At 22.5% G+C, this 25517-nt stretch overlaps 1 protein-coding gene across 1 annotated transcript; it reads right to left on the minus strand.

Moving 5' to 3' along the window:
- Positions 1-1530: 1530 nt before the first annotated feature.
- On the minus strand, positions 1531-21562 carry LOC129612980 (UDP-glucosyltransferase 2-like). Its single transcript, XM_055526847.1, has 4 exons — positions 20493-21562; positions 13397-13839; positions 3735-3954; positions 1531-2816 (listed from the first exon to the last, which is right to left on the minus strand). The coding sequence occupies exons 1-4, from the start codon at positions 21221-21223 to the stop codon at positions 2507-2509; spliced, it is 1704 nt and encodes a 567-aa protein (XP_055382822.1). The 5' UTR covers positions 21224-21562; the 3' UTR covers positions 1531-2506.
- Between the last annotated feature and the right edge of the window lie 3955 nt (positions 21563-25517).

A 25517-nucleotide genomic window follows, 5' to 3' on the forward strand; every position in this document is an offset into this window, starting at 1 on the left:
TCAAATAGAGGTAAAAATGAAATCTAAAGGGTGTTCACAATTTTGCTAATATATTTCAATATTATCAAATTATTGTTCAGATTCAGCATTAACAAAAGTATATTCAACTAGAAATATGTCAACAAAAATTATAAGGTAGTTTTACACATCAAGCAAAGTTTTATGATTTTATTTGAATTTTATGAAAGCTTGATGTGTAAACGTCCAATCATATCAATCAAAATCGAACGAGAAAAATAGAATCTTATCAAACTTTTTGAAAGAAATAAAAAAATAAAGTAACGAGAGAATATTTTTCATGTTATGTGCGCTGTTATCAGCTGTTTATTATGGTCAACAAAGTTTAGAATTTTAAAATTCAGTTTTTATAGCTTGTTAAATTATGTTTTATAAAGTTTTAAAAAATTCATATTAAAAATGTCTCTAAAAATATTAGTTGACGACAGTCTAGTTTAAGTTATTACATCATTCGAAAAAAAATGAATGCTTATTGGATATTTAAATCCAAAGATTATAAAAATGTTTATAAAAAACAAAAATTATATAAGGAGTTGGGGAAGGAATTTGGAGTAACAAAATATGTTAATTGTTTTAGAAATAAAAAATTTAAATTATTTATTTTTGATTTAAATTTATATTTTTCGCTTATAAGCGATTATTATGATATTTTGCGCTTATATTCCTTTGCAAATAAATCACTTACACTTTGACATATATATAGATATACCATAATACTACATGAATAAACAAAAATATAATTCGACTGCATACTTAGTTAAATGAAATTTAATGTGTCAACAGAATTTCTCATCCAATTTCATGGTTGTCAAATGGCTTGATGTTGTAAATCATACCTAACCCTATTTTGAGGTTTGTGGAAAATATTTGAATATAAAACCGATCCATAAAACATTAAAATAAGTATGCAATAAGTTTTGAAACCAATGTGGCGTATGACTTTCTCTGTTGTAATCTGTATGGGTTTATTACATAAATTTTATAAATTTGTAAAATTATCTATTCAGTAAATAGAATTGAACTGTAAGTTTTAAAATAAAGCTATCATTTTTATAATTTCATGTTTTTAATTAATAAATAAAAAAAAAATCCGAGCAATGTATTTCAGGAATCAAACTATGTATTTGTTTAACAAATACATAACCACAAATTAACTAAAATAGTTGAAAAGTAATAGATAATTTCGAATTTATCAATGCAACGAAGTATTACTTAAGGCTCAAGAAAAACTATTTAAGGTGGCTTCATTAGTTCGTCTTTTTAAGTTTAGACGCTTAAGAATTGGATTGCTTCAGTCTGTTTTGCTTTAATGTTTATTGCCTTTAATGTAGAATTTTTGAAAGTTAATCTTTAAAGCATAACATTATCAATAAATAAACAGATGTTATTATAATTTTATAAACAAATTTTTTTTATTAATATTTTATTATTTTTATATACATTTATATAGTTTTTATATTACTTTCTTTTTGTTTTGTTATTTCTTAAAGAATTTTTAAAACAAATCCATTTAAATCTTGTAAAATTACACTTAGAAGTATGTTTTTAAAATTGGCACATTATCACATTTTCTTATTTAATATTATTAAATAACTACATTTTTCATATATATTTAGTTATAGAATTTTTTGATTTCAAAAACTTATTCTAGAAACAGCCCGTTTTAATTCATATCTTAAAAAAATTAGTTTTTTTTTCATAATTTATGTATGTACATTGTTTCTATTATAGTTTTATACATATACGACGTCATATCAAAAATATTTTTATGTAAAAATTTTATTGATTATGCACGTGTATTACAATAAAAATATTTATTTATTTTCATAAAAAGTAAACTGCCACTTAACAACATTCAAGATTTTCACAAAAGGCAACGAAAATTCAATATTGCCACAAATTTATTTCCAAAACAAACAAAAAAAAAAACACAAACAATGGCAGCATTTTTTGTAATTCTAAAACTTACAATATTACAAAATAATTTTCAATTTAATTTATACTTTAATATTAAATTGTATTTTTATCTTACATATCTTATATTTTTACGGTATAACTGCATTTGGTCTAAATTTTTACGCAAAATGGTAATTGCATACTTTGTTTTAGCTTGTAAAAAAGATTCAAATGCAGTTTATGTTTCCATAAAACATGGATCAAAAGCACAAATTTGTATTTTTTCAGTGTAACACTAAATCTTTTTATAGAAACATTATTATTTACGAATTAATTTATTTTTAAACAACTGAAACAATACAAAAGTATAAAAATTTAGTAAAATACATAAATTTTTCATTTCAATGCGTTATTTTTCCGTAGAATTTATCTAAAATCATATTGTAATTTTTATGAACTCATATTATGCTACATAATCATTATGTTGCGAGATATCAGAGTGTTTCAGTACAAATAAATTTTAATAATTTAATTAAAATTTACTTAAATTAATAAAATTTCACATTTTGTTTTTTTTTTCATAATTTTTACCCTAATACAATTTTTCTTTAGCTAATAATGTGCGTTTTGTAATTTTTTCAACTGGTAAACTTTTTGAATATTTACGACATTCGATAAATACTTTAACTAATACACCAACAAATGTTATTATGGTTACGATAATAGCTAAGACAACATAAATTAGTAGAAAATTAAACCATGAAATATTTCGCCAAGTTGTTTTTTGATATTTTGTTCCACCATTTCTCATTACATATTCAATATACCAAACAGCACGTTCAACAGAACTTAATGGTTGATCGTTGATTAAATTATGTAGTTTTTTTATATTGCTTGAAAATCTACAAAAAAAAACGAAAAGAAAAATTTTTATTAATTAAATTACAAAAATTTAAAATTTTTATAGTACGTTTCATCTTGTATTAAGAATAATGTAAATAATGTACGAAACGCATTAGAAAGAAATCGGGATTTACGCATAAAACATTCATGCATTTTGTTTGATTAGAATTTGATGACTTAAGGCTCTATTGTCTACATGATACACATCCGAAGAATTTTCGTTCGATCAAACGGAATTTATGTTTGTTCCTAAGCGTAAAATATATTACCGTAAATATTATAGGCCAAATAATATAAGTACAATACGTACAAAAAATTGCGCATTTTTTTCTTTTAGTACATTTATATAGGTACTGTATAACTAATTAGCACAGATATAAAATATTCATCTATATGAAAGATTTACGCATTGGTTAACGTATATAGCTTTATTATTTTTTTGCCTTTTTCTTTATAAATTCTTTCAGTTTTTACTTAATCTATACTCATTAAACCCCCAGCAAAGAAAAAAAATACGTACATAAATAATAATTATTGCCTCTTATAAAATCTAATTTTTTTTCCTTATTACTTTTATCAATTCAAATTTTTTGCATGATTACCATATACTATCATTAAGTACAAACATACTCATAGGATTTACCTCTATAATATAAGTACGTAGATTATAACAAAGTAGGTAAATCAGATTTTTGTTACGTCGAGCTTTTTATATGCACGCAAAATAATATTTATTCATACATGTTGTATTTTTAATAATAATCTTAGTTAAGTATATGTGTTTTAATTATTGCTTTTTGAATCAATAACTTTCTATTTGAATATGTATATAGATACGTACAGATACATGTACATGTATGTATAAATATTATCGCAAACAAAATATATTATATTTTTAATATTATATTTTTATTTACCTGTCTTTTATCGCAAATTCTTCAATTTTAGCTAATAATTCTGTAGTTGTATCTTGATCAAAATATGATATTGAACCTGCTCCATGTTTTTCAATTTGTAATAAATAATGATCTATTGTACTAGAAAATGTTAATCCTAAGCAAGGAACTTGATGATGTATAGCATCTTCGATATCACGTTGTCCACCAATTGTTATAAATAATTTCACTTTAGGATATGCTAGAAATTTAATAAAACAAAATTAAATTTTAGAAACTTAAAATTTACAAAAAATTTAATTTAAAATTTTTAAATACAAAAATAATTGTTAATAAGTACATTTTAAAACACAGTAACGTACAAGCAATTGCTATATATTTCGTTATTAGTAGAGCACTGTTTGTTATATCGTATTTTTTAAAACAAATAATTTTTCAACCCAAATTTCAAACATAAACCAAATTCCAACTAAACTCTTCTTTTGCCAGTAAATTATTGTATTTTTGTTTCGGAAAGCTGCAATAACTCTATAATACTTATGTAAATTTGCATGTATATAATATGTATACGCTATTCGTTTTACTTTACTGCGGTTTTGAAGTTGCGCACCCGCAGATCTAAAACAGTAATTTCATTGAACTATCATAAAATGAAATAATAAACTTACTATAAAATTTTCTGTCTATTAATAAGATATAAAAACTATACTTCATACCTTCTTATAACAAAAGTTTTAAGAAAAGTTCTTAAAATTGTAGTATTTTATAAAAATTAAAATCATATTGGCTGAAAATCAAAAATTTAATATTATTGATCGAAAAAAAAAAATCGTTGACCCAAAGAATTATAGTTTTTTTTTTCAATTAATTTTAACAATCAATTTTAAGATCAAGGCTAATTTTATTATAAAAACTAGCTTAAACTTATTTATATTTTCGCAAGTTAATTTAACAACAATAGCGTACATTAAGTATATGTACATAATATACATATGTACATATATTTATAGAAGTTGCTTTTAATATATATATATATACAAATCTATATATATACAAATATTTATGATAAAAAATTATAACAAAGCTTGTGTAAAATTTAGCACGTTATACTTTTTTGTATTAATTTAATTTTATATTCCTTGTTATATATATAAACACGAACCGGCATACACAAAATATATACATGTACGTATGTATATTTATGTAACAATAAAATGAATGACGTCGAACCATAAGAACAGAATTATGTATGTATTATGTCGGTCGTTTTATATGAAATAAATTATTAAAAGAAATTATGTGGAACTCAATAAATAATTCTGAACAATAATTGTATAGAAAGTTGGAAAAATGTAAAAAAGTAATTAAAAAATTTTTTTAATTTCAACAAAAACTCGATTCCGACATTATATTATAGTTGTCTTAAATAGCTATATTTCAATAACCTTATATAAGTACTCGTACAAACGTATTTACTCAAAATATTTTTTTTGTATATATTTTTGAAATTTTTACGAGTACTAAGCTACGTACATGACTAGCAAATTCGCTTATAAGTCAAATTAATGCTTGAAACCAACCGACTACGTATTGTGCTGATGTGGGACCGATATACATAATATATAGATTTAAAATGAAATACAACTCTTAGAAACATATAGACATGATATAAAAGGCAAAGATTTTGTAATGGAATATTATACATATATTTTGAAATGTGTACTATGAATAACTTGAGTGTACTATTATAAGCCCCTAATCATTTAGAAAAAAACATGTATGTATGTCTATATCCAAATAGGCCCTACAATTGAAATGCAATCGAATTAACTTGCAAATGAAATAGATTTAGTATGTAATCTCGTTTTTTTTTTTTATTCAAAATATTAGATATAAAGATGAATGGTCAGAGGAATCGAATGTTTATAAGAACACTTTATTAAAAATAATGTACACAACAATACCAATATTCATTGTATATTTTTATTAATAAATTTATTATTTCCAACAATAATATTCTATAGTCTCGTGTATAAATTCTTTTTCTAAAAATGAACCAGGAAATTTCATATACAATATGAAATAATAATTTTACATACAAACATGCACACATGTATGTATGTATTATGTAGTTTTAATTTTTCTTTTTTTTTTTTTGCTACATATTTATTTTTATAGCCAAATAAGCTTTATTGAAAATAATTTAACAATGACAGACAGCGTATTATGAAGGCATCATGCCATAATTTCATTATTTTATTATGTATGTATGTACATACTTATAGCAACAAACACAACAATATTTTTATGTTAAATTGTATATAAAAAAATTATATTGAAATTTTGAAATAATTTAAACTTTAAATTAAATTAATAATTTTAAAGCGTTTGTAAAGAATTAAAATAGAATTTAAAAGCAAATTTTATAGGTCCGCTTTTATACAAAAAAATATATTTATAAAGCAAGATTACAATAATAATTTAATATAAAAAAGTTTAAGCATAGGAAGTTGTGTTATTCTATTTAATACATTAAATCCTTAAGAACATAATGTTATGTTTAATTCATAAGAAAAAAAAAACGGAAGAAGTTTTTTTTAAATGTAAATTTGGAATTAAATTTAAAAATTTCTAACTATTTTATACTAATATATTTTGTATAATAAATGAGCACTTAATAGAATTAAGGCAAATATATAAAAATATATTTTAATACTGAAATAGGGATTTTTCAATTTGTCATATAGCAGAATAACCAATTCATAAGAAGAAAATGTCACTGTTAAAATTTGAAGTACACTAAGTCCTCGAGATACGACACTTTTGGTTTCAGAAATTTATGTCGTAATTCGAATTGTCGTTTGAGGAGGAAAAAAAAATCTATGGAAACAAAAAGCGAATTGGACAAACCATTTTATAATATAATTCACCTGTTGAACAACAAAATATAATAACGAAACCAAAAAAATTCAATTTTGTAACAAAAATAAATAAAATTAAATCAGATTAAGTTGATATGTGTACCACTTCAATTCGTATTTTTAACTACTAGAATTTTTAACTAAAATGAGATCATTATTGAAACATGTGCTTGTCTTATAACTAAATTCGGTGTAAATTCTTGTTCAAAAATCAGTAAATCTGTTAAAAAAAAACAAAAAATTTTGTTTTTTAATTTTAAATGTCGTATTAGAAAAAATGTCGCAATCCGAATAAAAATTGAAATGTCGTATTAGAAGATGTCATATATTTCGAGGACTTAGTGTATATGGAATTGATAATAATTTTGTTAAATTATTCAATAAACTGAATAAAAAGTTTACTAAGTTGAGAAAATACACAAAAGGAAATTTGAATTTGAAAGAAATTGAACAATTATTATATTGAATCAATCCCAATTCACAGGAAGAGTCTGGCAATTACTTCATTTTCGTTTTACAAGTGCTATCGATTATAGATCATCTTCTTGGGCGTACATATATCACAATACAAGTTCTAAAATTGCAATCTTATCACAAAATCATGTTGCAAAGCAAGTTTTTTTATAATGTTTATTTAAAATATACATTATATAAAAGAATAATTATAATTTCATAATGTTATTAAAATTATAATGTTCTTATAATTTTGTATGTTATTATAAAATTATAATGTATTCAAATTGTTATACTGCATAATAATAAAAATATAAAACAATTTTCAAATTCAATCAAATTCATAATTTATAAATATTTGTAAGAGTAATTGTTATATATTGTTCTTCTATATGATTATTGTCTTTCTTATCTACCATAATTTTTTTTCCACAAGTCTTCTAGTTCTATTCTCACGCTTTTAGGGAATGCACATATTTATACATATAGTTTGTACGTTTATATATTTTAGTTTTCTTCTTTATCCCCACGAGGGGTAGAGGACTGGTGATTGATATCATAGATAATTATGCCCCAATTTCGTACATTGTTGCGTTTTAACTCGGCATGTGACTAGTCAGCCGTTGTTTTTCTTTATATTAAATATTTAAGATTATTGATATTTATTGTTTTATATCTATTGGTATTTAATATTGAATATTATGAAAATATGGAAATTAGTTTCTTATTTTTATTTTATAAGGTTATTAAGCTCTATAATATTGAATGTAATTGGAGTTATGGAAGATATTAATTTTAAAACATATGTTTGAATTTTTAACCAGTATAATTATATACCGCTTATTAATTAGTACATATGTATATACAAATTGATTTAAAATTATAAAATAATATGAAAACAATTGTAACATTTATATAAAAAATGTGTAATGAATTCAATGCTATACATTGAGTTTAACTAACTCAGTATGAATTCGAGTACATACATATATAGAATGTTTAGGTATTTAAACAGGTATTTGCTCTAATATCATAATACACGGTGTTATAAAATTTTTAACCCTTACAAATTGTAGGAATATCTTTTAATGAATTAAGAAATGCCAAATGACGATAATTTTTACGTAATTAAATAATATTGTCAATAATTATGTATATCCATAAATACGTTCACATTTATATAAAACAAGTAAAATGAGTTAAAATTAGGAAAATAAAAATTAAGAATACAAACATTATAAAAACGTGATCAATTATATATGTATATAGACATATTTATGTCATCAGCTATAATTAATCGTATGTATATGTAGATATGTACGACATACTGCTATTGTAGTACATATACCACTTTCAATACTAAATTTTATATATTGACAATTTTTTTCAATTGATAATTGTTTCTAATTTAGGTCAATAAAATATTATTGATGTTCTTATATTACAATATGAACTCAGTAGGAAATCAGGAATTGATTAGTTACTCATATTTATGTATAAATACTCAACTATGTAACTAAGTAATTAATCACGCAGCTTATAACGCAAACCATTGGAAATTTCTATATTACATTAATTTTTCTATACAATTGTACTATTTAAGAAATAAATAAGCGAAAGGAAAACATGATAATAAAGAAAAGAAATAAATATGTATGTACATACATTATAAAGCATTGGCTCTGCTTATGTTGGTTATGAATTTTGTAACAATAATTACACAATACATATGTATGTATGTACGTATTTTCATCGGACAATTTATTGCCTACAATTCAAATACTAATTTTACTATACTGCCAATTAATTTTAAATGTAATCGATTGCAATAGATTATAAATTAGTTATGTACTACATTTCAAAAAGCAATTCGAAAATTGATGCGGAAAGGGTAATTAAGTAGTCCGATATTTGATTAAGTATACATATAATATGGTAAGTATGAGTAAACGCAAAAATCTTAGTATTCTCCATCCTAGGCACTCTCTTCAAAAAATTAAAACTTCATTCTTTTAAATTTCATTATGAGCTTTTTTCGTGCAAATTTTCTGAATAAATAAATTTAATTAATTTAAGAAATATTTGATGAAATAAATTGAAAGTATTTCTTTAACATACTATGTAAATTGAAAATTTTATTTTCATTTTATTTAAAATAATTAATATTTTCATTTTCATTGCAAGTCGAACAAATTTTCAATGTATTTCAATGTATTTGAATTTAAAATAATTAAAAACATTAAATTATTTAAATAATATTATAAATGCTTTTATACTGAATTTTTCTTATTTATTTTACAAACTATTTATAAAATGACGTACATAGATAAATTGAATAACCTTTAATTTAACGTGTTTCTTTTATTTCTCGTGTTTTTTTTTTAAATTGAAGCACTAAAACATATTTAACTGGGAGAGACGCACGGTCTTCTATTTTCAATTCAAACATATATTATAATATATATATAATATATATGATAATAACGAGAATTTAAGTACATAATGTAAAATGAAATGAAAATAAAAAAGAAAAGTTAACAAGTTCAGGTTCAAGAGTTTTAAGAAATTCACGTTGTTGTATGAGTAATAAAAAGAATTTCAAATAATATATGTAAGAGGACGAAGTGATATATATAAAAACGTAGATAAAGAATTAAAAAAAAACTGTGTCAGTCAGTACTTTATCTTTTTAATTGTTGTTCTTTTGAAAATTGTTGTGTAGTTTTGACTTACTTAGTTGTATAGCATTATGAATTCGCGTTTCATTTTATAAAGCTTCTAATTACAAAGTTACTTTATGACAATTCAACAAGTATTGAAAATATTTAATTATATTTTTTTCTTAAAATATTTTTTAAAATACTTGTTCTTATTCATAGCGGATCAAGTAATCTAATAAATAAAATAAGATTATTGCAATTGAATATCGTATATCACTTACTATTTTATCAAAACTACGCTTATGTCACAAACAATATGTTAAATTTTGAAAAATTAATATTCTCATTTTATATTTGACATTTTCAATTTTCAGCCACTTCTTGTAATCACTTTTTAGAAAAAGTAAAATACATACGTTATACAAAAAAATATTTTCACTAAACATTTAAATTATAAGAATATTTAATTTACTTTCGTCTTATATACAATAAGTGAAAAGGTGAAATACAGGATCAGACCTTGAGTCTCTATTTTATATTTATATTGTTTTGATTAAAAGAGGCAGAAAAAAATTTCTTTTTCCCGAAAGTATTATAATTGTACTATGCCGATTATTACAAACCTCATACATTGATTCTATGTAATTATACAACAATCTCTTTGTTTAGAGAAAATCAAATCATACTGTATGGTTAATGAAATAATGCAAGCCATGCATTTTAATGCTATGTATAAGTAATATGTGAATTCATAGGTGCAAATATTTTCATACTGAATATGTAAACAAATTTTTTTTTTATTTTTTCTTTTGTTCTCTTTGGCATGTCAATTAAATAGTGTGTGCATTTTATAAAATTTTAATTTGTATTTATAGTGAGTGTACAGAACATAATATATGCATATACATGCTTTTATATATACATATGTATATGTATAATATTGTGTGTATTTAAAATAAATCTATTTTAATGAACAAAGAAAAATATTGCATAAAGAACTAAAAAAAATAGTTGTAATTTTTTCTATACACCACGTTAATACATAAGTTAATTATACATAATATATGTACATATTGCAATTCATCAAATTATTTAATTATGTAATGCCGCTGTGGCATCTCGAAGCTAAGCTGGAGCGGCAGATCGAACCTAATGGAAACTAAAGGTTTTATAAATTTTTTTTAAATCATAAATAGAAAAAAATAATTAAAATACTTTTAAGTTCCAACAACGCACGCTCAACAAAAAAAATTTAACAATGATAACGTCATAGTTTACTTTACAACCGTGGTAAGCTCTAAATTTTCGGATTTTTGTTTTTCTTATACATGAAATATAAAGAAAACATTTAAGTGCAAAAACTAAAATTGTAATAGTTAATGGGTTAATTTAATGTTAGATATGCTCTTAGGCCGAGGGCAGACCCAATATTTTCTTCCTACATTATTATTTTTCGAATATCAATTTTACTTTGTACTTCACAATTTCAATTTCAAATTTTCTTTGTATTTTTTTATTTAAAAATTTAATAAATTTTTCAAAATTAGATGAAAGATATGAAGAGTATATAGGCGAGCAATTTTAATCGTCTTCAGTTCAAAAATTTATCAAATATAAAAAAGCTTTAAAATAATTTTTATTTTATTGAGTTGCTATATGAGTATTAGTATAATATTTTTAATAAATTTTATTGTTATTCCATATTTTGATATTTATTCACTCTGTTAATTAATTCTGTAATGATCTTAATGATTTTCATTTAGATAGTTGAAAATATAGGGATGTACATATTTTTGGTGTATGTATACATATATAAAATTAAATTAAGATTCATAAGCATATATGTATATAAAATGTAGATTTCTCTTAAATAATCAAACATATTTTTTTTTCAAACTTGGAAACAACAATATTATTAAGGTTTTTTTAAAACATTTTGTAAAGAATAATATGATAATTAGTTGCCGATATTATTAAAATTATAAATAATTTATTGTACGTAATCAAATATGGCATGTATTTTTGTATAACCCTTAAAATATTAATATATTGATTTTTCTTCTTATCATGAACATGGCAAAAATTGCAAATGAATGCAATTTTTAATAAATAATTTTCCAATTATAATTGATAATATAAGTAATAAATTGTATATAACAAAAAAACAAATTTGTTTGCAATAAACAAGAAAAAATATATTAAATAAGATTTTATACGTTAATAGAATAGAATTTTATAATCAAATAATATCACAGTATACCTATTTATTGACAATCTAAAATATTGTATATATAATTAAGTAAATTTACTTAAATTATTTCAATTTAAATGTTTACTTAATAAAATAAATTGTTTTTTTTTTTTTTAATTGTTACTTTTATTTTATAGATTTTAAAGCTTTCGAGAACTTTATTAATCTATAAAATTTTTTGCTTTAGAATAAAAATATTTATAGTGCAGTTTAGTATATTGATTTATTATATTATACATGCAAGTATAACTAATAAATTTTATTAGATTGTATGACAAATCAAGTCATGTGTGTGGTTATATAAAAATTGCCAGAAAATTAAAAAATTTCATGTCACACATAGTGATATTAGTGTATAATAATTTTTACGGTATGCATACGTAAGAGTTTCTTACATCTATAGGTACTGATATTTTGTTGATAATTTAAAAAAATACCGATTATAATTTACTTATATAATTTTCTTAATATATGCACATAACATACATATATGACTATTATAAAAATAGACTTCGAATGTAGAAATACGTCATTCGTAGTTTCGAATTTAAATTCTTTTCATCTAAATCGGTTTCGATTACTTAAGTAATCTGCCTATATTAATTAATATATTGATAACAATTGGTATAGCGTTAAAGCGAAAAAATTTTCGAAAATTATTAGTTTTTTTTTTAATTCTAATTGTTGACACGATATGTAATGTAAGAGAGCGGATAGCAGTTCATAATCTCATTATTATATTATAAAAGAAATTTTGAACGTGTGAAAAAAATTAAAAGTGTTTTTCGTTAAAAACTACTTGTTTTAAAATTTAATAATAAAATAAAGCAAATTTATTATTCAGCTCTATAATTATTTAATTTATTTTTACTAATTCCTTATTTTCTAAATATTATTTTATAACACGAACTTCTAAATTACTTTCTTTATTGTAATTGCAATGGTTTGTTTTTTTGTAATTATCAAAATTAAATGCTACCATTATAATATTAAATACATTATAAGTATTAATATGCATATTGTAAAAAAATTATTAAAAATGTTAGTGGTAATAAAAATATAAAAAAACAATGACTCCTAAAATTAGTGGCTTCCATTATTTTTTATTTCTGCTTTGTTCACTCCTAGAAGGGAGCATAGGGCTAGTGCATGCTATCATAGATAGTCATACCCCCTTTTCTTTATGTCAATTTCATTGTATGCTATCATAGATAGTCATGCCCCAGTTTCATTGACTTCCAAAATTGGCTTCTAAAATTTGAGAAAAGGTATTTTAGTGATTAGTGCGCAAATGTATAAGATTATTTTCCCGTGTCACTGTGCTCAAACATAAAAAAACTACACCAACATAAATTGACCTCACAACTATACATTATTTAAAATAAAATCAAAACTTACCCAAAACATCCTCTTGTGACATAAATCCATCCATATAAATATTTTCAGTTGAATTAAAATTTGTAACTAAATGTCCATTTAAATTCCATATAACATTAAAATGTGATATTTCTAATGTACTCAATAATTTTTGTATACGATTTGTATTTAAAAATACCATTGTAATTGGTTCACCTAAATTTATATAGGCAATATCATTATCTGATTTTAAAATGAATTCTTCCAATTCATTAGAAATTTTTTGTTTTGAATTTTGTGCATGTATACCACCTAAATAAATTGTTGTTGGACCAACTGGTCTTATATTACTTAATAATTGATAACTATTTATTAAAAGTAAATCAGCATTTACTTGTAATTCCCATAAATCTGGTATCTCTGAACCAAAAACTTCTTTTGCAATTTGATTTTGTACTGGTAATTCTTCATAAAAATAAATATTTCTGTGTAAAATAAAAGAAAATTTATATTAGATTAAAATTTGCTTTATAAATGATTATTTGAAAGAAAAAATATTTGGAAGTTGCATATAAACTTTAGTATTATCGAAGTACTTATAACTGCTGTTTTTGATATAATTAAAGAATATAAAAGAGTATGTACTATATCTATTATATACATAGTAATTATCTGTATAACATATTAACCTTATTACTTTATTTAAGTTCAATAAACTACCTTGAAATTTTTATATACTGGTTCCCAAAATATAAAATTAATGTTATACAGTTCGAAAATGCAAATATTTTACTAGTTTTTGTTGTTTACGTTTTTTGTTTACCTATGTTATTTTTTTTTGAGTTTCACAAACTTTTCTTTTCTATTTCAAATCTTAATTTCAGTTTATATAGTGGTTTGGCCAGTATTTTTCGGGCTAATCACTTAAGGAAGATTGCTTAAAATGCTTATACCAGCTTTAAATGCCAATAGAACTAAAACTTACGTAATTTAATTTTAAAGAGAGTTTATATGTTGAATATTTACATATTTTTGTTCATGTATTATTTCTAGTTTATTTACCTGTGCTTTAATGAAAGTTCAAATAATATGAGTGATAGTAAGTACACACTTACATTATTAAATTTCTTTTGTTCAACTTTGAAAAGATTTTTTTTTAATTTAAATATTTTAATGGGAATAATGAGAATAAAAAAACTATTATAATTTATAATTATATGTTTACCCAAAATTTAATCTATTTTTTCAATTATAATAATTGTACATACATTTATTGTATATGTATATGTATATGTTTGCGTATTTTAGCAGTATACAAGATACTATAATATAGAATAATAACAATATGTGCACATATATGTATAATCGCATAAAGAGATTAAATTTATATGAAGTTGTTAGCATACATTTTGCTGAGTACTTTAAATTTCATTGTTTAAAATTATATTAAATAAAATTTAATTTCTAATGCTGAACAAAATAATTGTAACTAGTTAACTGAATTTTTTTTTGCTTACTATTGGAAAAGTATGCACTTGTTGATAGTTATATTAGACTACAATAGTTACATTAACTTTCAACGACAACTAAAAATAAAATTAGAATAAGCATATACAAAAGTTGATGCTCATATTTTTCATAAAAGGAAACAAAAGAAAAAATATGCCATTAACCTCTTGTTGTCTTTTCCATTAATTTCATTAATCTTGTGGATGGAACTAGTGGATACTTATAGAAATCTCTAATTATTTGTAAAATAGCTTGCGCCACTAATTACCGGAAAGATCTGTAGATATTTCGATTACTAATTGAGAACTTCTCGACTTTTACATTAGATTTTCATTGTGGTATATAAATAGTTATGTGGTTTGAATTGAAATTGAATACGTCATTGAAATTTCCTGATATAAAATTTAACTAACTTAAATATTAGTCGGAACTATTGCATTATATTACCAACCAACCAATATTACAAAAGGTGAGTAAAAATTCTATAATATTTTCTAGAACACTATACCATTTTTATAAAATATAACACGCTTGCATAAGCATTATTTATATATAAATAAAAGATATTTCAATAAAACGATTCCAATTTTAAATTATCGAACAGATAATAATTTCTATTTTTAAATAAAATTAATAAGTAATTTTATTATTTTAAATAAAATTTTTTCCCTGCATAAATTTTGTTATTTAATATTAATCATGTGCGTTCAGTTTTCTGGAAAATTAATCAGTTCAGTTTTCTAGCTAGTATAGAAAGCTAAATAAATATTTAAACATCTGATCACCACAACCGCAAAAATTAATAATTTAATAAAATTTAAAAAATTGCATATATTTTTATGAAATTTAAGAAAAAATTGAAGTGTCGTATTACAAACAACTTCCTAAATACAATGATAACTTTGAATTTTCAATTATTTTAAAAAATATTTGAGAAAGTAACAATATATTTTAAAATTTATTCAAGCATAATATTTACAATTTTTGATAAAATAGCAAAGAAATATTTTTGTAAACAAATTACTATACAATAACCTTATACGGTAAGGAATTCACTTTTAATATTCATTAAAATTTTATTATTCCTGTAGTGTTACCAATTGTTAAAAATAATTTATAATAATAATTCATACATTTATATTATACTTATATTTAATTAAGTTAATTGTGTTGTTACAAGTAACAGACCGCCTATCTCGACTTTGGTAGTTTTTATTAATTTTTTGCAGATGGGAATTCTTTGTAGCTTAAACCAAGTTTTTTCGAAATTACTTTGATAATTACATCATACATATATATATGTATACTACGAATTTATGCCCAAAAATATAAAAAATTAGAGTTTTGTTTTAAAATAAAATCGAAAATTTGAACTTAAATTTTTGAAATACACGTTTTTTCAAAATTAAAATTACTTACAGAATTGCTAAATATTTTTTTGAAATTTAAATTTTTGCATAGTAATAAGTATTAATAGTTATTTTAACATTTTTCTAAAGTTAAATATAAATTTGATTATTGTACAAGTCTTTATGTAATATGAACTTTGTCAAATATTGTTTTTTCTTTAAATGCATAAATAATTTATTTAATAATAATGAAAAATATCTGAGTTCATGCTGAATTTACACTTTTATTTTTTTAATTACAATAGTAATAATTAGTTTCTAATAAGTGAAATATTGTTCAACCCCATTATATAACCCTCGAAATTAATTTAAGTAGGAATTGTTTTTCTATAATTACTTGTTGCAAAATAATGTTATTTCCATTTAAGTATTGGAAATAGTGTCAAATCTCGTGCCTCCGAACTTTGACATAAAACTATAAGATGAAAAAATTTCAAAATTTTCGTGTTTGACTTTTAATGTCATAAAAATGTTCTAGAAATTTTTTTATATGTATATGATCTTATAATATAAACTTAGACATTTTGATAATATTTAATTTTTTTTCATATCTGTATTATTTGGATTGAATTGGTATTCAATACATTTATACATACACTTCATATACTTTTGTTTACCAGTTCAAATATAAAAATAAATAAAATTATAATTTAATATTTGAATATCGATTTCATTTATTAACTATAAATATATAAAATTCTCAATTATAGAAAGTTGAAAAAAAAAGTTTGTAATATGAAACCTAAGCTATCAGTGTTCAATTGATAAATTTCTATATAGAGTATAGTTCTGATAATTCTTGTAATATATTAATATAAAATAAGTAATATAAAAATTTGTATATTTCGATAATGCATTTACTAAATAATATTAATATAAGTATTATTGTAAAGATAAGCGCGCACGAATATGTATAATATATAGCTTACAATATATACATATATTTGTTTGTGAAAACTAAATCGATTTTGTATATCGTATTTCGTATAGTATATGATAAACTTATCAAAAATATATATGTATCTTACAAAATCCATTATCTCAATCGTCATAAAATTTAATTAAATATTATCTAATAGTTAAAATATTACAATTGTTAAACGCTTATAACTTATTATATAGGAATTTCATTAATAAATTGTATTATTACAAAATTCAGCAATTATAAATAATAAGCTGAATTGTGTAATAATGTATGTAAGTATTTGTGACTTTAAAATTGTGTCAATGCTGTAAGTATTACTACATTATTCAGCAATTACGATTCTTAAGGTGAATTTTGTTTCAATGTTAAACATTGAAAAATTCAATTGTTATAATAACCCTAACATCGAAATTGTAATAATACCATTGTGTTTATACACAATTCAGCAACTGACATCTATAAATTGAATTTTGCATTAATACAGTATTAATACATTTCCGATCTCAGAAATTCTGACTTCAAAATTTCTTAATAAAAAATATATTTTCAAGTGTAAACATTAAATTATTTTCTAAATTTAGAATATTTTAATTCACCATAAGTAAATTTTCATATAATTAATTGAACATGGAAACTTTACAATTTATAATAATAATATTTATTACATAAGTAAATATTTACATCAAAGTTGATAATTTTTGCACATTTGGTATGTAAAAGCAACAAAAAAAAAACTTGAAAAATAAAGCATAAACAAAATTATAAAAATAACTTTATAACAGTAAGAGACCAAATATTGTAAAAATATAATAATAATAATTTTCTTACTGATAACGAAAAACTATCAATTAAACATGGTACGTATAAATCCTTATGAATGCGCTCACAAATTAGAGCAAATATTCAATTCGTTCAAATAAAAGCGTAAATCTCTTAAAGTTAATGTCATACAAATATAAGATATTTTATCGCTAAGCATTCATTTCTAAGCACACAAATTAGTGAATCCAAAGTCTATTCATAAATATATATGTACATACTTAACTGATGTTGACTTAAATTTAATTTTATTCAACTTTTTTCTAAATATAAATGAGTACTTAATGTTTAATTTATAAAGCCATTAGGTTATCATCAAACCTAAAAGAAAATTTTTATGTGAAAAAGTACTTTTCCACAAATTTCTTACATATGTATGTATGTATGTATAATGTATTTACAAAACTCAAAAGTATTGGAATATTCCAGACACGAAATAGCAACTTTGAAAATAAAATGTTATCGAACATTATTTGATTTATTTTTTCTTAATAAATTGATGGAAACTTTTTAGTCATCGAAATTTTATTAGTCATTACAGTGTTCTAAATAATTAATATATTAATGAAGAATTCTTACTTGCAATATGCTCAAATTTCAATAAATATTTACTGATAAATAACAGTTGATTAACATAATAGAAAATCTTTTTTTTTTAAATTAAAACAAGGTAACAAGGTAAAATATTAAATAATTTTAAGGAAATTTTAATATGGTAAAAAACACAAAAGGAAATCAAGTATAAAATCAAAATTAATCTACATAATAACTATGTACTTTAAAAACTTTAAGTATTTTTTCATTATAATTTCCAGAGTTCAAAGTATTTTGGACTTGTACTATGTCGTATGTATATATAGCTCTACGTAAATTTAAGTGCTGACATCGATAAAATAAGAGATTACTTGCAAATAGAAACAAAAAATTCAATATTTTTGATTTAAATTTGCGATATTAATTATAAAATTATATAATATACAAATAAAACAATTAAAATTAATTATCTATATTGATTTACTTCAACGATTAAGGTATTAAAGCAAAAACAAAATTGTGTAATTGATGACATAAAGAAATTTTTTTGCCTATTGTACTTATAGAATTTTTATTAATTGAAATTTCTGTTATGTTTTTTGCTAAAAATATTGTTTTTAGTAACTAGCTTTAAGAATTAAGAATTCAAGCCTTTAGAATAACGAATTTTAACATCATCTGAGAAAAAAATCCTTAAAAATTTCCCGTCAAGAGTTTAATGCTCTTAAAGACAACAGTTTAATGCTCTTACATTTTGGTCAACCCAAATAATTTGACGGTTCAATTGTTCAATTAGTAATTCGCGCACATGCACATACATTAATTTTAAGATTTTTTGAAAACATTTTTAAGTGAAATTTTAAGATACTCATATCTTAAAATATGTAAGCTGAAATGAAATGTATTTTAATGCTAATAATATTAATATTAACTAATAAAGAAAAAATTTAAACAAACATTTTTATTATATAATGTTTTATAAGAATATACATACATTTACATATTAAACATGCATATTAAAAAAATTTGTATTTTGTCTTGTAATTCTATATAAAATTTAATCAAATTAAATTAAAAACAATAAATAGAAAATGGCTTGCAAAAATTTTTTAATTAAAAGAAATATTATTTTACATAAGTATGCACATTCGTAATTAAAATTATAAAAATAGAATAAAACATGTATGTATAAATATGTAACACCACATATCTAAATTAGAACCTACCTAAGCTTTCTAACAAATTTAATTTAAATTTTTGTAAATATTTACAACAGCTATTTGCAATCGAAAAGTAAAAATAAAATGCATTTTCTTGCCATTATATTCTTTTTAATATAAATACCTCCACATACTTTTAGTACATATTTATTTTTATATTATATTGTCATGTATTTTACAAGAATTTAACAAGTAAGTAAATAATTAATTTTCTAGAATCGGAATATATACATACATACATAAATATGTTAATCGTAATTAATCGTAAATATAAGAAATTTTAATTTGAAAGCGTGCCAATTTAAACTCTTCGACAAAAATAATCACCCCAACATGAAGATTACTAATTGTTTAGTTTGGAATAAGACAAATGTCAAATATCTAAGATATGCAGTAATCCAAATAAGTTAAAAAATTGAAAATTTAATATTAACTTAAGGGCACTATAGTATTTATGCATGACATTTAAACGAAAATATTGAAAACTTCATAATATGATCATTGGGATCCATCACATTTAAGGTAACACTATGGAAGTGGCCCTTTCTAATCAGTAATTAAGAAATAAATAAAGAGCTTCAAATCTAAATAATTTATGAATTGTTTTCCTATATGTAGACTATATACATATAGGGACTAAGGTATAATAAGATTTCTAAAAATTTTTAAAATATTATGTATTTATGTACACTTATAATAAATATATTGATTTTATAACTTACCTATATTTATAAGAAAATAATGTACTAACAATTCTTTGATATAAACTTAAATTTTCACTAAATGGCATAAATACACTTGGATATAATACTGGGTGATTTGGATTACCCATAGCTTCATGTAATGTCATATATGCACCAGCTGGTGTTATACCTATTAATGGTGCATTAAATTTATATGCAAAACCATTCATTAATGATGCACCAGACCAATCAATTAATACAGCATCATATTTTATATTATTATTATTATTTAAATTATTTAAATTTGATGTTCTTGTTGTTTGCTTTATTATTGTATTATTACCAATAAATTGTTCAACTTCTAATGATTTTAATTGTTTTTCAGCAATTATTCTTAAAATTTGAAATGCATCACGTATCATATCACTACCATTTAAATCATTTTGTTGATGTGATGTTTTTAATTGATTTAATATTTCTAAATTATGTGTAAAACTTAAATCAATTATTTCTAAATTATTATTATTATTATTTTCAAAATATGATGCTGATACATCGGTTTTATTATTTAGAAATACTTCTGGATTTGTTGTTACTAATGTAATAGAATGTCCTTTATCTAATAAATTTTCAATTAATGGTCTAAATGTTATTTGATTATCAGGAAATGGTATAGAAAATATCACTAATAACCGACCGGCAATTATTATTTTAAAATTAATTGTTATAAAAACAAATAAAGAAGTCAAAATTTTATTTGTTAAATTCATTTTTGCTCACAATTTTTTTTTTTTTTAAGTTGAGTTGAGTTTATAAAAATTGAGTTTTAAAACAGGTTTTTCTGATTTTAAGCGTATATAGGTACCTTTTTTTTAAATTTAAGGTATTATTATATAACTTTTTATAAATTTTATAAATTATATTTTTATTTAGATGTATGTTTGTATATTTAATTCACTTTGGGTTCTTTGTTTTAAAAAATAATCCACATTTAGTACATTGTTTTAAACCAAAAACAAAAAGAAAGCAAAATTATTTCTTTCTTTATTTTTTTTTTTATTATTTTATTACTAGTTTTTTTCTTGCTAATTTTTTTGCACTTTATTCAAAATTCTGAGTTATACTAAATAGCTTTTAGCATTTTGACTTGTATTTATACAAAATGTACAGAATTATGCAGAGCTGAGAATTGAGAACATAATAAAATAACATTAAAAAAAAAACAAACAGAATAAAAGCTATCAAGTTGACTTAATGCCGACTGAAATCTGACTGAAAGTCGACTTGTTAGTTGTTATAATGCAATTAGAAAGTCGCATATAAAAAATAATTTATGTCATGATTTTTACATGTTTGTTTGAGTGTTTGTATTATACATACAGAATTATATAAATATGTATGTAATACTCGTTTTCTTCATAAAAATTGCAAAAGCTTTAGTAGAGTAAATGAGATATGAGTACAAATATATTGTATATATTTTAAATTTATATCTCTTTTCTAACTGAATAAGTAAAAAAAGCTCTTTAGTTATTGTTTACGAATTCAGTTAAAATGTAAATAAATAAATATGTACACACATAGTTAGTTTGTTTGCAAATACATTGCATATACATACTCATATGTATATATAAATGATAAGGCATTTGTTGTTTTTTCTCAGAAGAATTTTACATAATATTTTGACTATCATGATTCATGTTAAATTTAATTTAACATGAAATTTAAATTATAATGATAACGGTATAAAATATCATATGAAATTGAATCTTTATATATGTATATGTATGTATATGTGTCACGAAACAAAAATATTCCGTATTGGAGCTCCGTCATCCCGAAATTGAGTTGCGCTGCAATATGTATGCAATATTGTTTTTTTAAAACAATATATGTATGTAAAAAACGAGAATGCCAACTCTAGGATACACGTACGAATTTGTTATCCTATGAGGGAATAAATATGCCATAGCTGACTACGGGATGGACTATGACCTTAAGTTGTCGTATTACCATATTAATTTATGCAAAATTTCAGTACTGTGTTTTCAATATTTTCTAAGATATGGCCAAACTACTATTGAAGTTGTATGGCTGCTTCCACAACCAGTCAAGAAATTTCTGTCAACAATAATCAAACATGTCGGTCATACTTATATATTTAATTGCACAAAATTTCAATGTCACAGCTTTTACACTTTCTAAGATATAACCAAATAACTTTTGAAGTTGTATGGCAGCTACCAAAAGGAGCCAAGCAATTTCAACGACTTTTATCAAGCACATTGGCTATACTAATATATTTACTTGTGCGAAAGTTTTATTCCACAACTTTCATAGTTTATAAAATATAGTTAAATAAATTTTGAAGTTGTATGGCAGCTACCCGAACCAGTATCCCGATCATGTCCAACTTAAATAGAGTTCTGGTATTTACTACAAGAAATCATTTTTGAAAATTTGATGAACTTAGCTCAATTAGTTTTTGAGTTATCGCTGGGACGGACGAACGGACGGAATTCGACTCAGAATTTGACGCTGATCAAAAACATACACTTAAGTCTGAATCTCAGACGATTTATTCTTAGTGTTACAAACGGTAAGGCAAATTTAGTATACCCTTTGAACATACGTTCGTACGGGTATAAAAATTTAGGAATAGCTTTTAGTTCAAATAAGACTTATGTTGCTACGCGCCAATTTTATTTTAACAACAAAATATACGAGCTAATTTTGTTTTAACAACCTTATGCCATTCGGCCTGAATAGTAGATCTTAGTTATTATCTGACATTTACATTATTTGTTATTTCAATTTAAATATTTAGTTTAATATTATGTTGCGTAATTTTTTTAAAATATACATACCTGAACCTGTTAAAATATTATACATACATACATAAGTAAAAAATACGTAAGTAGAAGACGCAAAATATTTATTTACCAGACTTTTACTTATTATTAAATTTATGAAAGGAGCTTTTTGGAGGTGTGTCTGTTAATCTTATCTTGATTACGCATTAATGTTCGTGTGTGTTTGTTTAAGTAGGTTTTGTTTATCAATCACTACAGTTATTCCTAATAAGTAATATTTAACGGCATTTGATTTCATTTTTATTTGGGCAATCCTAAAATTCAATGATATTAATAGTTATAATATTATAATAATCTATGTATGTATACATACCTGAACACAAAATTGTGTAACTATTATATGTATCTCCACACGTAATTATAATACATTCATATAACAATAATATTGAAGAAAAACTACATTTTGAATTTGGATTAAATAAATACCCACCCTGCTAGGTTGTAGGAAATTTAATTTTAAAATTGCCTTCGAACTTCTATTTTCATTTAAATTCTGCATTACAAAATCTTTTCAAAGCGTAGATATAAAGTTTGCATTATGGAACGAATTGAAATTTATATTTCTAAGATCGGAAAATATTTTAGCGTTTGCATATGATTTTAACTTTTGACAATTTGTCTTAAAAATTATGAATTCATTTAGCGAAAAAAAATTAACAAGGAGCAGTTATGCAAATGAGTAAAATATGCAGTATCCACTATCTAAATCTTTATAAAAAGTATAAATGTGGAACGGAAATTATGTATCTTTAGGATTGCCCTTTGTTACTGCAAACATTTTACTTTTTAATTTAAGTGGGTATAGTCATTGAGCTTTTATCCAACTATGTATGCAGATAGTTTAATATTTTAGAAGTATTGTGAGCACGCTTGTATTATACTCGTAAACAACCTCCGAATTAGCTTGAAAAATGAAGCTTTTTTGGCGCTTAATAAAAGTATGTATGTGTGTTAAGTTTGAAATTATTAATAGTAAAAATTTAGAATTTGGTTCTTATTACCATACTCTTATTTACATATTTGTTGACAATACATATACATACATGTGCCTTTTAAAATAAAAAGTATCGCAATTAAACTTTTAAGTTTTGTCCTGTTGTTTTTTAATTTGTTTATTTGTTTTTTTTTTAGTTTATATTTTATCTTGTTTTGTTTGTTTTTGTTTTTTAAATATTTTGTAAACAAAATATGTACGTTTCTTTGGAAATAACTTTGAATAGTTAGTTGATTGTTAGTTTAAGAATTTTATTTGTATGAGTTTTATAATATTTGTTTATTTAATTACGACGCGGAAACAAAAAACTTAAAGGTCAATAGCGAAAGTTGGCAAAACAAATGCATTTTAATAATATTATTGTTATTCTTTTCTATGTTTACATTTTATATAATATTATGTATATGAAAAATAGTGTGGGTATTATTGCATTTTTATCTAAAACGCATTTTGTTTTGAAAAATTAATATAGTAGGTACATACATACATCAATATTTATATCTATTCATGAATGTAGATATTTATGTGCATATAAAGATAAAATTAAAAAATATGGCGGATAATATTTTATATGCATAAAAATAAACATGCAATGATATTGTAAAGAAAATATTTTTGTTTACGATTTTTTTACAGAATTTGTCAAAACACTTATGTTTATGAATGAAATATGTATGTATGGATGAGTACTCGTATGGATGTGTGTGCACAAATAAATTATCTTACTACATCTGGTAAATAGAGTATAATATGCGCATAGGAATTCGTACATACATACATCATGCTTGTATGTATGATTAGTCGTATGTATATACATATATAGAAGATGTAGCAGTTAATTTCTAAGAAAAATCATAAATTTGATAAAATCTAAAAGCTCTTGTGAATATGATATGTTATTTATTACTTTCACAATTATTTTATTTTTTACGCATTTTACGTTATAACTAAATTATGTATTTAAACTAAAAATTATTAAAATCCGATTTTGATCTCTTAGTATGTAATAAGGTCTTAATATAAGTATGTACAATTCAGCTTATGAACTGTTACTGCTGAATTGTGCAGCAATGCACCATCGTTGCAAATTGCAATGTTGAAGTCTGTCAGGAGACATTTGCAATTATTTCCCTCTTTGTAAGCTTATAAATATGCACACCTCCCCTGCCTTTAAATTAAGTAGGTATAGATAACATA

This window comes from Condylostylus longicornis, unplaced genomic scaffold (assembly GCF_029603195.1).
Source record: "Condylostylus longicornis isolate FDR11 unplaced genomic scaffold, ASM2960319v2 ptg000080l, whole genome shotgun sequence".
NCBI lineage: Eukaryota > Metazoa > Arthropoda > Insecta > Diptera > Dolichopodidae > Condylostylus > Condylostylus longicornis.

What these genes read in the sequence shown, in the direction of transcription:
- LOC129612980 (XM_055526847.1), bottom strand. Translation starts at nt 21,223, where the DNA reads ATGAATTTAACAAATAAAATTTTGACTTCTTTATTTGTTTTTATAACA. An exon ending in TTATTTTCTTATAAATATAG is followed by an intron (nt 13,840 to 20,492) that starts GTAAGTTATAAA and finishes TATTTTACACAG; the next exon opens with AAATATTTATTTTTATGAAG. An exon ending in GTCACAAGAGGATGTTTTGG is followed by an intron (nt 3,955 to 13,396) that starts GTAAGTTTTGAT and finishes TTAAATTTCTAG; the next exon opens with CATATCCTAAAGTGAAATTA.